Source organism: Rattus norvegicus, chromosome 10 (assembly GCF_036323735.1).
Source record: "Rattus norvegicus strain BN/NHsdMcwi chromosome 10, GRCr8, whole genome shotgun sequence".
Lineage (NCBI taxonomy): Eukaryota > Metazoa > Chordata > Mammalia > Rodentia > Muridae > Rattus > Rattus norvegicus.
The window spans coordinates 89,215,138-89,230,259 of record NC_086028.1 but is presented as its reverse complement, the minus strand read 5'-3'; the positions used below and the strand labels follow the sequence as shown (position 1 = coordinate 89,230,259).

The 15,122-nt window shown below is 51.0% G+C and overlaps 2 protein-coding genes across 3 annotated transcripts in view; one reads left to right on the top strand and one right to left on the bottom strand.

Annotated features, from left to right (window-relative positions):
- Nsf (N-ethylmaleimide sensitive factor, vesicle fusing ATPase) overlaps positions 1 to 2,323 on the top strand; it is a 129,447-nt gene extending 127,124 nt beyond the window's left edge. Inside the window, exons 20-21 of the mRNA NM_021748.2 lie at positions 350 to 405; positions 831 to 2,323. Of these exons, the coding sequence (NP_068516.2) occupies positions 350 to 405; positions 831 to 852 (78 nt within the window). The 3' untranslated portion in view covers positions 853 to 2,323. The remainder of the gene's footprint in view (positions 1 to 349; positions 406 to 830) is intronic.
- A 3,741-nt stretch (positions 2,324 to 6,064) lies between these two features.
- Wnt3 (Wnt family member 3) overlaps positions 6,065 to 15,122 on the bottom strand; it is a 43,972-nt gene continuing 34,914 nt past the window's right edge. The window contains exons 1-4 of one of the 2 annotated variants that reach the window (XM_017597028.3): positions 12,903 to 14,679; positions 12,547 to 12,812; positions 11,370 to 11,858; positions 6,065 to 7,952 (exon numbers count right to left, since the gene is read on the bottom strand). In XM_017597028.3, the coding sequence (XP_017452517.1) occupies positions 11,379 to 11,858; positions 12,547 to 12,812; positions 12,903 to 13,260 (1,104 nt within the window). In that variant the 5' untranslated portion in view covers positions 13,261 to 14,679 and the 3' untranslated portion in view covers positions 6,065 to 7,952; positions 11,370 to 11,378. Of the gene's footprint in view, positions 7,953 to 11,369; positions 11,859 to 12,546; positions 12,813 to 12,902; positions 14,680 to 15,122 lie in introns of those variants that run through there. The other variant, NM_001105715.2, reaches the window with a different exon arrangement.

Sequence of the window (15,122 nt, the reverse complement as noted above, 5' to 3'; positions counted from 1 at the left end):
TTTAGCATTTGAACTCCCCTGGTTCATAGCACCCTGAATGCACCAAGGCATGTCTGGACCCCTCTATGACACCTTGCCCGTGTGCTTTTCCTCCGTACACCAACACACCCAGGGAAGTACTTGTCTGAGGTGCCTGAGAATGACCAATGGCTTCTCCATGTTGGGAAGTTCCACTGGCTTCTAAATAACGTAATCTGCTCTATTATGCTTCAAAACAACAGCGAGGGAGAGGTGACACACTTAACAGTGCTAGAAGCGTGTGACCAAGCATCTCCCTGGTGTGGAGGAAGCACATCTTCGTGGAAAGGCATCATTGAGCGTCTAATTTGTTTCTTCTGATGCTTTTTAGATGGACCCTGAGTACCGTGTGAGGAAATTCTTGGCCCTCATGAGAGAAGAAGGCGCGTAAGTACTAGCAGTGCTCGCCCATCTGCGAGGTCCCAAGCCTTCCCCTGGGCATCAGTACAGTGCAGTGCATCTGAGTCAGATGATGGCTTCCTTCCCACATAGCCTTGTTTCCACGCACTAGCGCTTCCTGGGTTGTAGGTCTGAGGGACCGAGCAAGGAAGTGGCTGTTCTGTTGGTCTGCTCTCCTTGTCGAGCTTCATAAGGCTTCCTTGTCACAGCGCAGGGAAAACTTGATGGTCCGTTATTTACTGTTAAGTGCATGGAACTGTGACCATTTTCTTTTAGAAAGCGCCCATCAAATAGCAAACAAATGGTGGGAAATGTAGAGAAAACACCAAAGCTGCTAGTGATTTCTTGGTGGTGACTAGGGTCCTTTTTGCAGAACTTACAGTCGTGTGTATGTTGGGGGATTTCTTTTGCAGTAGTCCCCTGGACTTTGACTGAAAACTGGACTGTTTACAACAGTGACCAAGGTGATGATGGCCTGGGATCGTCACTCCTCATACTCAAGACACTGGACTAAGTGAAGTGTCCACCTCCCTCTCCACACTCACTCTGCATGACTAGTGCAGTAAACTGCCTCGTGCTTCCGAGATGTCCTATGTTCCTGGACTGCTGTGCTTCCCTACCATGCTGGCTAAGATGATTCCCGCTTACGTGGGAGGCACGCCACGCCTGTGCACCCTGCCCACACCTCGCTCCCCGCCACGCCCACCCTTGGAAAACACTTGACCTACCCGAAGGTAGGCTTCTACACGTGACCAAGAGCAAAGATAGAGGAGGTTCCAAGGGATTCGCTTAGCACTCCCCGTGTTAACAACCATGTGGCCCACAGAATGGGTTATTATCTTTGCCTAAAGAAGCAGGATTTTGAATATCTACGATGCTATTCTCAATCATTTTCAGAGATATTTCCAAGTTGCAATCAGGAGAGCTTTTCTAATCGGAAGTCAGATCACTCCTGTGGTGGCTGTGATATGCCCTGAGTGTAATTAATTTGCTCTGTGGTAAGAGATATGCTAATCATTACCACTTGGTAGATGCCGTTAAAACCTTATGAAAGATACATATGGAAATCTGTACATCCCTAAACAGAAAGAAAAATTAAAATAATTTACAAGCCTCTCAGTTCTAATTAGCGTCCAGCTCTAAGTGGGTCATTTCCTTGGGATGACGTTAGAGGCCTATTAGTGCCATACTCTTTCCTCTGCCTGATGACTTATAATTTATCTGCCCTGTATCTGAAGTGATCTGTAATGTCTAAAGCACATAAATAAAACACTACTCTCCAGCAGAACAAGCCACCCCCTAGTCCTCTCCTCGGTCCTTGAATATCCATTCCAGCGTACTCAACACACTTCTTCCCAAAAGAGGAGGAGCTCACCAAGCCCTTTGCAGTGTGGTTTGCCTAATCAGTGGGTTAGAAGTAACTTAATTAGATCATCATTCCTGGAGACGAGTCTTAGGGAGCATGCCACTCTCCCCGCTGCTGCTTAAAAGACAGACAGCCATCAGAAGCCACCCAGGAGACTTGCTGCCACAGGGGCACCTAGGCGTGACTCTGACACTGTCCCCACAGTAGAAGGCAAATCATCCCCTCACCTTGCTGTCCGTATACCTTGTTTGGGGTTTTCATCCCTGGCTTATTTTGTGGCTTTGAAAGAGTGGATTGTGTTGTGAAACTCTGATTCCCGTGGCTAGTACCGTGGTTCCCCGTCCATCACCGTGGTCCCTGTTGTCTGCGGTCCTGCCTTTTTCCTCCCAACAAAGTTGTACGTGGATTAATTTATGTTTCTTGTTCAACGAAGTTAATGTCTTGTGTTTTTGTCCAAAATCATATTGAAAAAGATAAATATTATATTGTGTAATGCAAAGCGAAGGAATGCAATAAAGAGTAAATATACTTGAAATGTTATGTAGACCGGTGTTTTCTTTGAGCAGCACACCAGTCACTGACGGGACTGTATGAAGAAGTGGGCCTTGGAAGAGAAACCCCTCCTTGTTGCAGCATAGAAGACTTTTTTTTTCTAAGTCTCTTTAAAAAAATATTAAGGAGGCTAGAGAGATGGCTTAATGGGTAAGAGTTCTTACCACCACTCCAGAGGACCTAGTTTGATTCCCAGAATTCACATGGCAGTGTACAACTGTAACTCACGTGACACACACACACACACAAGCAAAGCACATACAATAAGTTAGGCTGATGGCACACGCCTTTAATCCCAGCACTCAGGAAGCAGAGGCAGGCAGATCTCTGAGTTTGAGGCCAGCCTGCTACACTACATAGTGAGTCCCAGGACTCTGTAAGAAAAAGTTCTCAACCTATGGCTTCAGACCTGAAAACACAGGTATTTACTTTACAGCTCATAGCAGGAGCAAAGTTACAGTTATGAAATAGCAACAAAAATAATGTTATGGTTGGGAGTCACCATGACAGGAGGAACTGTATTAAAGGGTCACAGCATTAGGGAGGCTGAGAAGCATTAATTTAGAGAGAGACTGCCTTAAAAAACAACAAAAAAGAAAATATTAAAAGTTCAATGGGCAGTGGTGGCGCATGTCTTTAATCCCAGCACTCTGGAGGCAGAGGCAGGTGGATCTCTGTGAGTTCAAGGCCAGCCTGGTCTTCAGAGTGAACTCCAGGCAGCCAGAGATACACAGAGAAAAACCCTGTCTCCAAAAACAAAACAAAAATCTAAAAAATTCATTAGCATATGCTAGTATACAGGAATCTTCATATTCAAGTTTAATTCTTATTTTACCTTAAAAAAAAAAAAAAAACTGAACTGAAGCCATGAACTACATTGGTCCAAAGCTGGATGAAAGCTGCTTCTCATTACAGTGACTTAGTCCCCTGGAACATGCGAAACAAGACTGCTGTGCTGAGATGTCCTTCCTGTGGTTCACTGTGGTGTTCTTCATACCATCTGTATCTCTCAGATGCCCCAGTCCTCGGCACCAGTAAGCCCAGAAATGGATGCTGTGTAGAGAAGAGGCACCTCCAGCAATAGGGACAACAGCAGTTGCCCCACCCCCCATTCTGGGAGGAGCCCCAAAGGCCTTTCTACCTCCAGCCCACAGCATGGCCCAGTGGACAGCATGGGCAGCTCTGATGAACCACTCCTAACTGCCGGGGAATCCTAAATCTTCCAAAGAGAAGCTCATTTTTTTCCTTGCATGTTTGTCTTCTTTTGAGTTTGTTTTTTTTTTTAATTTTCCATGTACTATACAGAAACATACATGACTGTAGTTAGAATCTAAGATGTGTTTTAAGGCTGCCTTTTCATAGCCTAAAAGTTAGAGTGAGCAGCGTTTACATTTTTGCCATATGTCACAGAATCATGGAGGAGGTTCAGTTCTTGTTTAATAATCAAAGCCCGGTCACCAGGCCTGCTGAAGCAGCGTCAGCTATAAATATCCAAACACAGAAGGCCAGGCCAGGGCTTCAGTTTGCTTGCCTGCCAACTGGGCTGCCGCCTTCAAGTAAGTGACCGCCCAGGCAAGGTTTGTTAAGAGTTCAAAAGCAGCATTTAAATCTTAGAAGTTATTGCAAGATGAAAGCCACTCATTTGTTGGCAACTGTCGAGGCTGAGTTCCACTGACAGCCCAGGGCGGTGTGACTGTGGCCCCAGAGTACCGGGATGCACCAGTAATACCAGTGACCTGCAGGAGACCCAAGATGAGTCCCAAGACGGGGAGGATGGAGTTGCAAGGAGGGTGGGGGGTATGGTGGTACACACCTCTAGTCCCATAGGCAGAGGCAGGAGGATCAGCACAAGATTAAGGCCAGCCTGGTGTACATGGTTCCAGGATAGCCAGCACTACAGAGTGAGACTCTGTCCAAATAAGAAATTGTAATGATGTGTATTTACGGCTCTCCAGCACAGTCTCCATAATGAACATTTGGTGATTGATTAGTGAGGAGAGATCTGTTTGCCTCCCAAGTTCTGTGAAGCCAGGCAAGACAATAGAACATCCTACTTCTGGCTGAACTCACTTCCTGAGTGTAGACCCACCATCCATGCATGCTACATGCTGTTATGCCCAGCACCACACGGGTCGACCAGCACTCCACTCAGAACAACCTCACCTAGTATCCCTTGCCTTTCTCCTCAGCTCCTCTCCCTGTCTTTCTGCCCATCCGTGAACCCACAGCCTGTCTTCAGAATAATGTTGCTTTCAATAAAAACCTCACCATATTGTCCCTTTATCTTCTCTCAAATTATTCTCAAAACTTTTTAAAAGACTCACTAAGTCTCACTGTGTAGGGGAGACCCAGAACAGAGGGATCTACCTGTATCTGCCTCCCAGATGCTGAAATTAAAGGCACACCCCACCTGCACACAACTTGAAACTTGCTCCTTCCAGTGTTTCTAGCTAATGTTCAAGTACAGCTATAAACTGGATTCCCTTTGGGGTTGGGGATTTAGCTCAGCGGTAGAGCGCTTGCCTAGCGAGCGCAAGGCCCTGGGTTCGGTCCCCAGCTCCGAAAAAAAGAAAAAAGAAAAAAAAAAAAACAAAAAACTGGATTCCCTTTAGTGGGATACAATGATCAGAGGAGACAAATGGCCTCATAAAGTATGATAGGGACCATCTACATATTTGGAAATCTATACATTCAAAAAATTTAAAAAAAAAAATCAGAATGCTGGGAGAAGAGAGTATTCACCTCAAGGAAAAAAGAAATGAAGTAAAAGATGGCCAGCACTTACGCCAGGAGCTCTGCCTCTACCCTCACGAGGCTTCACACAGATGGAAAAGATCTCTAGGGGCAAAAGGTGCACCAAGTGGAAGCTCAGGCAGTTGTCCTCAACAGAGGGGGATCTGGGGTTGGCAACCTGTCTCCACCCGCAGAAGCAGACCGCTTCCTGTGATCGACGTGAGTATCTCTAATAGTGGTAGACCAGAAAAAGAAAAAAGGAAAACCCTCAAGCTATCTATCCTCTGAAGCAATGTGCCAGAAATGCTGGAGAGGGTGGGGCATTTCGTAGGTAGGTCTGAGAACTGGAGGACCACCCATCATCCTTAAACTGCGTCACAGCCCAGCAACAGGATGATGGGCCGAGGGCTTCGGGTGAGTCACTGAAACTCCAGCCCAAGGAGAGACTGCACTGCCCAGCAAGTCCTATCCGAACCAACCTCCAACTCCATTGTCCCGTGGCTCAGAGCACAGGCAGAACACCATCTTGTCAACCTACCTACTGACCCCTTCCACAGTTCAGCTGTTGTCCGGTTCTGGCAGGGGAGCGGCCGTTCCTGGTCCAGCTGTGTTTACAATTGAGCAATTCCTTCCCCCCCCCAACAACTGGAGTTGGGGATATATTGAGAAGGGCAGTAAGACAATGGCAGACTCTGCGACCCACTGACTTTGAATCTTGTAGAATGATCTGAGGCACAGACATGCACTGTTGAAAACATTCAAGTCTGTGTGAGTGAATTGCTTGACCAGGTTTGTTCTCCCCCAAATTGGCAATTCCTTGTTTGATACTGACTTTGTGTAAGCAATGCTTTAAGGTTCATGTTACATCTGCTGTCCATCATTCCTCATCGTGCTTAGAGAGCAGAGGAAATGACCGTAAATTTGGCCATTTAATTAGCACAACATTCAGACACCCTTGACCTAAGGACGAATCTAGAGACTCCACAGCACAATGTGTCCGTCTGAAGTTTACCTTCTCTTTAATGATTTAACAGAAAAAAACTGCATGATGAAATAGATTTTCTCCAAATATATATATATTTATATAATATATAATCTTAGTTAACTCAAAGGTATATACATTGTATAATAAATAATATTTATAAAAAGAGACTTTTTGAATATAAAATCAAAAAGATCAACAACTTCTACAACTTTTTACAAAACTTTGGATACAGCAGGTTGGCAGGAAACTCCCAACTATCCTGACTATAGCGAGGAAAATTACAATGCGCTCAGGTACTATTATTAAATAATTACTTGTCAGCTACTTGAATACGCCCCAGAAACATGACTTTATCACCTTTAATATAGAATACATAGATATGAAGAGACTTGTAAATTGTTGTATCCGTTCTGCTCAAGTCCTCACAACAAGCAAGCGTTATCCAGTTGACTTGATTTCCAACTTCCGGAAGGAGAGATGGGAAGGGGCGTTTGGGGTGCTAGGAAGGGATGGGAGGTGTACGGAGAGCAGTGCTCATGGTCATAGGGTAGAGAGTGCAGGCAAGGGCCTATTGGAGCCTGCTTGGCAAGCTAACTGCACAACTGCAGCATAAGTGGCTGACCCCACATCAAGTCAGCATTAACAGACCCCAGACAGAAGCGGGGGAAGGACAAAGTCTTTGTTCCGCCTTGTTCCCCCCATTTTATCTCCTCCTTCTGATTTTCCTCAAGACAGAGTTGATGAATCGATCCATGCTGCCCCGCCCATCTTACTGACCCCAACCAGGACCATCATGCATCAGGAACGGAGCTGGGAGCTGTGTCCATTCACTGCTTGCCTCTTTTGAAGATCTAGTCCAGATCCTTGGGAACTGAGATAGGCTATCCCATTCACAAGTCAGGGAGGATCTCTTGTCTTTTGGGTTACTTCAGCCAATGGGAGAAAAGGACGCAGGGTGGCCTGCTTCCTAACACGAAGGAAAAAGGGTCTCTTCACCCTCCCCACCTGCCGGCCACATAGACTTGCCCAGCTGCTCTCCCTAGTGTCTGTCGGTTAGCAGGGCTGAGAAGGGCAGAACAGCCATTCTTTCTGCATATGGTGGATGGAGCCCGAAGAGCCTTGCCTAACCTAGACATCTAACCTATTTAGATGGTCATCATGAAAAATGCGTAGTAAAGGGGGGCAATGCAGAACAACAGAAAGGGGTGTGGAGATCTGACTACAGCAGAGCAGGGCTAGAGAAAACATGAGCTACAAGGAACTCAGCTGTTCTGCAGATGGCTTCCCAAGCTGCCCAGATCTCTGAGGTCTTCAAAACTCAAGACCGTTGGCCAAGGGCCTCCCCACCACTGCATCCCGGCTATACCTATGGCTTTTCTGAGAGTGGCAAAGTGTGCCCAATTTGAATGGAAGTCAACGGACAAAAGGAGACTGCAGGGGTCTTATCCTATTTTACAATTCCTACCTCAGAGGCATCTTGGAATGTCACGAGCAAGAGGCAGCTTGGACACAGAATCTCGCCATGTTCTTGTCTCTCCCACCAGGCCAAGAGCTCACACTAGCCCAGCCTGTTCTGTTGCAGTAGATTTTTTTTTTCATTTTTATTTTCTTTAACATGTGCAAAGGTAAGCCTCAGGTCTGTCCCCAGCAGACCCTGGGAAACCATAAAGAAAGCCCCTCTGTGAAGCCACACACCATCCAGAGCAGGGTGAGAGACGTTAGTTGAGAAAGAAGCCGCCCATCCGAGGCCAGCTGGGTCCAGGTTGTTTATCACATGCAGCTGGCAATCGTCCTTGCTCCTTGCTGGCCCGTGTCAAAGGCTGGCCCAGATCTAGATCCTGCTTCCCATGGGACTTCGACGAATGGATCCAGCCGTACAATCTACCCCTTCCCTGTGCCCTTTGGGAAATAAACAGGAAGAGTCAGAAACCCAATAACTGCTGTCAACACCACTCCCTGGAACTCGAAGATCGCAGGCTGCCTACACTGCTCGCCCGGATCCCTCCTCACCCCAGAGCCTGCTATTGAGGGAGGACACGCCATCCTCAGGAAGAGCAGATCGTGCATCCGCACATTGCAAACCTCCTTCTAGATGAGGAAGTCCACTGTAGGTAACTAAGGCAGCACTGTCCTGTGCGGAGATGGAAAAGTCTGCCAGTCTGAGCCACCAGTCAGTCTCGAGCAGGACTAGTGCCATCGGACTTATCCAAAAGAAGCAGAAGCTAATTATGATGAATTCCTTCCCAGGATGCTTTCCTGAGAATGTTCACTCTGTGTAGCCCTATCCCGTGGGGTTTGAAGTCCTAAGCCATGGCCCAGGCACTCTCTCAGCCAACCCTCAACTCTGGTGTTGCTGGCAGAGCTGAACCAGGCACATGGTCTGGATATACCCAAGGTCCCAGAAAAGACTAATGACAGACCCAGGGTACAGGGCCAGTTAGATGGGGTGACTGGATCCATAGCTGTTCCAACATAGGGATAAAAGGAATAAATCAGGTATTTGTAAACTACCAGGACTTGGGAACCAAGCCAGTGGCCAACTGGAGACAATGGACTAACCTCAAGCAATAGAGATGGTGCCTTTCTCACTTAGGAAGGTCTGGATGCTACCACTGTGCTGAACTCTTCTCAGAGAGTATGAGGGCAAATGGCCTGCTCAGCTCTGCTCGGAAGCTCCTTTGTGCAAGGAAAAAAAGGCAGAGGCTCTCTATGTCTGCTGTCTCTGTGTCCCACTGCCCCTTGGGTTCCATCAGCAATAGAGCCCTCAGAGGTCAAAGGATAGGAAGGAACCGAACCACTAAACCACCTTCTGGCCTATGGCTCCTAACCAGGCTGCCTAGAGCAAGTGACTCTTATCAGCCTTGCTGGGCCCCAGAGTCTCAGCTGCCTCTTCAAGAACACTGGGCCCTGCGTCTAGCTCCCAGGCAGCCCTTCAGGGCACAGACCTTATCACTTCACCAAGGAGGAGACCTGGGCTCAGAGAGGCAAATGGCATTGCGGTGAGAGGGAGTTCTCTTCCTATCAGGAGATGTGGGTGTGAGAGCCCTCCAGCCCCTGCTATGTGAGGGGATTAAGACCGTGTGAACTGAGTAGGCATAGCATCTTGAAAACATGTCTGCAGGATACTGGACAAACAGCAAGTGTCTACTGTAGAAATATGGAGAAAGGGGGCTGTCGTCCCACTCCCCAGTACTGGAGATTGACTCTAGAGGTTTAAATGTTCTGCTTCCCAGCTACAATTGATTCTTCTTAAGAGATCATTTTTAGGCAAGGGTCGGAGCGAAGCAATTTTCTGGATAACAAAGGCTAACCCAGCACCTCCCTCCATGCCGCCTGGAGGATCTCAGCTGCCCACATGGGCAAGGACAGAGTCATGGGCTCTGTATCTCGGACCCACACTGCCCCATGTGTCTGACATAAAGCTTGTGTTGCCAGTGCTGTGGCCTGCGCAAGCCTACATAGGGGTTTTCTGGAAGCAGACACCTGGTCTATCTGGGCCGCTAACTCAAGTCTAACCTTCAGTGAAATGGGTGGGCTAGACAAATGGCTCTCCTGTCTATCCAGTAGGAGACCACATCAATAGTTCTTCAAAATGGCCAGAGCTATGTGCCTTCTGATATTGGGTCCAGGGCTACCTCTTGCCATAGCGAACACCAGAGAAGGTGGCCAGGATGGTTTGCTTCCTTTTGCCTCAACCTGCAGGTTGAGCCTATTTGCTGACTTTTCTCCCATCCTTCTGAGAAGCAGAAAGAGTGCCAAGGAGATCTTCTTCCTTTACAGCAAGCCTGTGCCAATTTTGATGGCATCTCTGACACTTCTGCTGAGAGCTGTCCCCAGACAGGCACTCAGACCCACTAACTGGAGCTTTGTAAAAACCCATCAAGATCCCCATTCTGCCATCACTGCACAGATGGGAAACAAGGTTCTGCAGTGGGCAAGCAAAGTGCCAAAGCTGACTGCTGTCCTCCTCCCGCCCTTGACCTTGATACAGAAAACCCACACCTCCTGTATGGTTCTAGAGTGACCCTGCCGACCGGGACCTAAGCCCCACAAGGAACTTCTTAGATGGGCTGAGAAGGGTGTCACCCTTCAACCAGAGGTAAGGTAGTTCTTGTGATGTAGATACCTCTCACCCTTACAAGAGCACAGACAAGAGCCACCAGCTCCAGTGTGTCACCAGCTCCTAGATCCCTGGCTGGAACACACTGTGCTGGCCAGCCATAGGACAGAAAGCTGCTTTTCCCAGTGTGTTTTCCCATGTCCCCCACAGCAGCTCAGGGAAGGCAACAGCTGTTGAAGCCAGAGTTGTTGGTTGACAACTAAGAGGAGCCACTTAAGAGTCAGACTTACGAGCAGAGCCTTCTCAGGGGGAGGACAGAGACAAGGGTCACACTGGCCCATGACAGAGACTCTAGGATCACTCTGGCTTCTAGGCTGACCTTTCTTGGGGTCCTCCCACACAAGCCACCTCTGGGAAGCTTGGAAGCATAATCCACCAGCCTTTTATCCCACGATTACTCACCCCAGTCACTCTGAACTGGAATCCCTCCTCTTTCCCGTCTCCCTCCATAAACTTGGTGAGAGTGCACCCGCTCCACCCAAGCTTCAGATCTGGCTTCTCCCACCCACCTCCCCAAGCTCTGAAGGATTTGTGTTAGGTCAAAGCTTGCCCTCCTAGTTCATGGTTGATGTGAAATGACTCTGCCCCAGGGTTAGGAGAGCGTCTTTAGCCTACTGTCTCAGGGTCTCACTGTGTAGCCCAAGAACTCTCTACGTAGACCAGACTGGCCTCACAGAGACCCATCTGCCTCCACCTCCTGAGTCCTGGCACTAAAGGCCAGCGCCACCGTACCCGTCCTCTGTTTCTGACATTTGAACCACTCCTTTGGACAGTAATGAAACTGAGGCCCCGAGATATGAAAATTAGGGGCACAGCTGGGACCAGACCTCAACATCTCTCTTCTGGATGCGCAGTAATGACAGCCAGCGGCCACGAACAAATCTAGTCTGGCTCATCATGGCTAATTTGTGTAAGAATTTTAATCAGTTGCCTGTGGCTTACGCGCTCACCCTAAGTTATTACGTGAGCCTGGTGTAAATCCGCCAAGCCGCTGCCCAAGACCATTCCCATGGAAGCGTGGGAAGCCTGGTTTCCGACTTCAACACTGGGAACTTGTTTGTCTTGAGAAGCCGAAGAGAAACGGAAGAGCAAGCCTAGCAGGAGGAGAAGAGAGGGCAGCCCTGCGCCCCGCCCTGTGCCCCGCCCTGTGCCCCGCCCTGTGCCCCGCCCTGCGCCCCGCCCCTCGCACGCCCTACCTGGCTTCCCTACTTGCAGGTGTGTACATCGTAGATGCGAATGCACTCCTGGCAGCTGACGTAGCAGCACCAGTGGAAGACGCAATGACATTTCTCCTTCCGCTTCTCCGTCCTGGTGTTGTGGCCCCTGCCACAGCACAGCAGATCGCAGCCATCAATGCCGTGGGAGGTGACATTGCAAGTCCGGTCCCTGGTACCAAAGGAGCCCGTCTCTGGGTTGGGCTCACAAAAGTTGGGGGAGTTCTCGTAGTAGACCAGGTCCCTCTCCGTGGGTGGCTTAAAGAGTGCATACTTGGCCCGAAGGGTCTCCACCCAGCCTCGGGACTCCCGATGCTTCTCCACCACCATCTCTGAGGCACTGTCGTACTTGTCCTTGAGGAAGTCACCAATGGCTCGGAAGTCAGGCTGGGCCCACCAGCAGGTCTTCACCTCACAGCTGCCAGACAACCCATGGCATTTGCACTTCAGGTGCATGTGATCCAGGATGGTCTAGGGAAGAGGAGCAACAGCTAGCCCAGGCTGGCCCACCTGGAGAACCTTCCCCTCTGTACCACATCCTCCTTTACTCTTACCTGGTGCCAGGAACACTGGATGGAAACCAGTGTCCCTAGTGACACCCCAAGCACCGGCAGGCTTCACATTCACCTCATCTACAGAAGTGGTGCAAACTAGGGACTGTTATCCCATTTAATAGATGGAGACACTGAGGCTGACAGCTAAGTGTTCCACAACCATAGGAAGGGCCATGGAAACCCTACTTTGGACTCAAAGTCAGTCCCCACCCCACAACCACATCACAGACCTATACAGACACAGCCTGTCAACCAGTATAGTATAACCTACATGTGTTGTTCCTACAGGGCAGCCATACTGTGGTCCCTGGCAGATCTCCCAAAAAAGCCAGGATCAGGGCCAAGCATGATGATTTGAGCTTGACAACAGAAACTACATGATGGGAAGAACTGACTTACTCTCTGACTTCCACATACACAACATGAAATGTATACACTGAGACAATGAATAAATAAATGTGCTTTTAAAAAAAACTCACTCAAGGGGCAGCTGAAAGAGGAAGGAGAGTGGACAAAGGGTACCATGGGGTGTGGATGGGAGCCTGGCCCATGAGGGCAGGGGGTCCAGGTGCCCCCCCCCCCCCAGTTGTGGGTAGCTCCCTCACCGTTCGGCCTGCCTCGTTGTTGTGCTTGTTCATAGCTGAGCGGGCATCTGGCCTGTTCTCCCGTGCATCCGCAAACTCCCGGGACACCAGCACCCCGAAGTCGGCGTCCTCGCTGCAGCCGCCCCATTTCCAGCCTTCTCCAGGTGGCCCCTTATGATGCGAGTCGCAGCCGCAGATGGTAGAGGTTCCCTCGGCACAGGAGCGCGTGACTGCGAAGGCTACACCAGCCGAGGCGATGGCATGCACGAAGGCCGATTCGCGGGTGGCTGCAGGGGGATGTCGTGAGAAGATGCTCAGGTCGGAGCATAGAGTACCCAGCTTTGCCCTGAGGGCTCAGAAAGAGCTCAAAGGCTCACCAGTCATGGGGTGAAGAGCCAGACTCCCTCCTGTTGCTCTTAAGAGTCCAGACCTTAGTATTATTCTCTTTGTGGATGGGCAGACTGAGTTCAGGGCTACAATGCTAAGATAGAGGGGTCTATGATGGGACCGGAATGCTCCCTGAAGAGCTAAATTGGCCACACCCTGTCCTTGGGCTCTTGGCTTCCAACCTTGCACCTTCGCAAGCACTCCACCAATCAATTCAGTGCCTTCCATTCTGGAGACTGGGACCTGCAGCCTTAACCTACTAATGCAGCCATTCCGCCCGAACCTCAGTTCCCCATAGGCAGATTCCTCATTGCGCCTCACAGTACACTCTGTAAAATGGTACAGCATCTTCAGCCATGGCTGCCCATTCCCTGTCCTCCTCCTCCTTCAAAGGGGTCAAGACAAGGCAGTTTCTCAGCCTCGGGCCCAGGGTTCGGAGAACAGGAGATTCTCAACGGGTATCACCAGCCTTGTTACAGTGAAAGCCACTCCCTGAATGCTGCATACGCGCAGATCTGTCTTTCGTATGCTTTATTCCATACAATGTTCTAAACCCTATTTTACGGACAGGGCCCGGCGAGGCCAGAGGCCCGGCCATCTCTTATTATAGGTCCCCAGAGCGGGTCGTGCTATACTGCACAGGTGGTTGGACCCGGATCTCCTTTCCTAGGTCGTGACCCGTCCTGAATATGCAGGGAACGAGATACTCAGAGCCACAGAAGCCTTTGCAGACACGAAGCCCTCGTGCGCCACCTGCACAGCAGGGGCGCGTCCCACTTTCCCCGCAGCCCGGCGGGGAGCGCGGAGCGGGAGCTGGCGCAGCAGTCGAGCCAGGCCCGCAGACTGCGCGCGGCGGTGATCCGGGCCTCCGGGCCCTTTCGCCCCAGGGGAGGGCGCCCCTGGCTTCCGGCGACCCGGCCCCGCCACGCTCAGTTCCCAGCGCCGGGGCCGTGGGGGTGGCGGGGGCGGGGCGGGGATTAGCCTGGGAGCGGCGCTGCCAGCCCCGCTGTGCCGGTCCCCGTCCGGCGGGACCCGCTGCGCCGCTCAATCCGCCTTTGTTCGCGCGGTGTCACACCGCATTACCCGTATAATGCGGCCGCCGGGCCCGGGCCGCCGGGCCGGCCGCCACCGCGTAGCAACGGGCGGCTCCCGCGGCCGGGCCGCGCCCCCAGCCCCGGCGCCGGGCAGCGCGATCCCCGGGAGGCGGCGGCCAGAGGGCGTGTGAATGGCGCGGCGACCGCAGCGGGCGCGCGGCGGGGGGCGGCGCTCGAACCCTCGGGGAGCCGCGGAGGACGGCGGCCTCGCGCCTTCCGGCCGCCCACCCCGCACCTGCTAGGACGTGAGCAAAAGTGGCCGGGACCCACCGCCTGCTCGCAGGGTACCGGGACTCGGGTACACCTTCCCGGAACCTCACCCCACTGCTTTCGTCAAATCCTAGTGTCTCATCCCCATATTTCCTTGCACACCGGGACACAAACTGCCCTCTTGCTGTGGGATGGAGGCATGTGGCACAACCCACTGCGGCGAATCTAAACAGCAGACCCACTGCGAGCCGGTATAATGCTAAAAGGTCTCGGTGCGAGACGCTATGCTGGGTGGGAGGAGTGATCAGAAGGCCAGAGTTGCTTTTGGGGAGGCGTCGGGACGCCGGGCAGTTTGATTAAGCGCTACCTGGACTGAGGTGGGGCGCCGGAAGGCGGTGAGACCAACAGGCGGGCGAGATCAGTTTTGAAAAGCCAGCCGCCGCCGCCGCCACTTGGCCCCAATTAGAGGCCAAACCTTTTATGTAAACAAGGAATAATTAGCTTTGGTAATAGAAGCGTAAACAGAATCATCATCCATTGATTTGCTAATTGCCCTCCTGTCCCACGACAATAGCCTGCGTTTTCTGCCTGTAGGTTGTACAGACCCTTCGCACTCGAAGCACAGGTAAAGGGGGAGGGGGCTCCCAAGGGAGGCGGGGTGGATAGCTCCCCTCTCCCAAACTCTTCGCCCACCCTCCAGCTAGCTCTCAGACTCCTCCCTTCCTGGCTGTGAATGCAGCTTTTACCAATCCTGAGAGCAGGCTCTCCCCCATCGGCTGGCAAAACTCCAGTTGAGGCCAGCCAGCTAGAGCCATTAAATTCCTGGACAGGAGAGGTTCTAGAGCCAAAGTCCCCTTCTTAGGAGCAGTTAACCCACGTATCCCTCCCTCTCCCACACCCCATGCT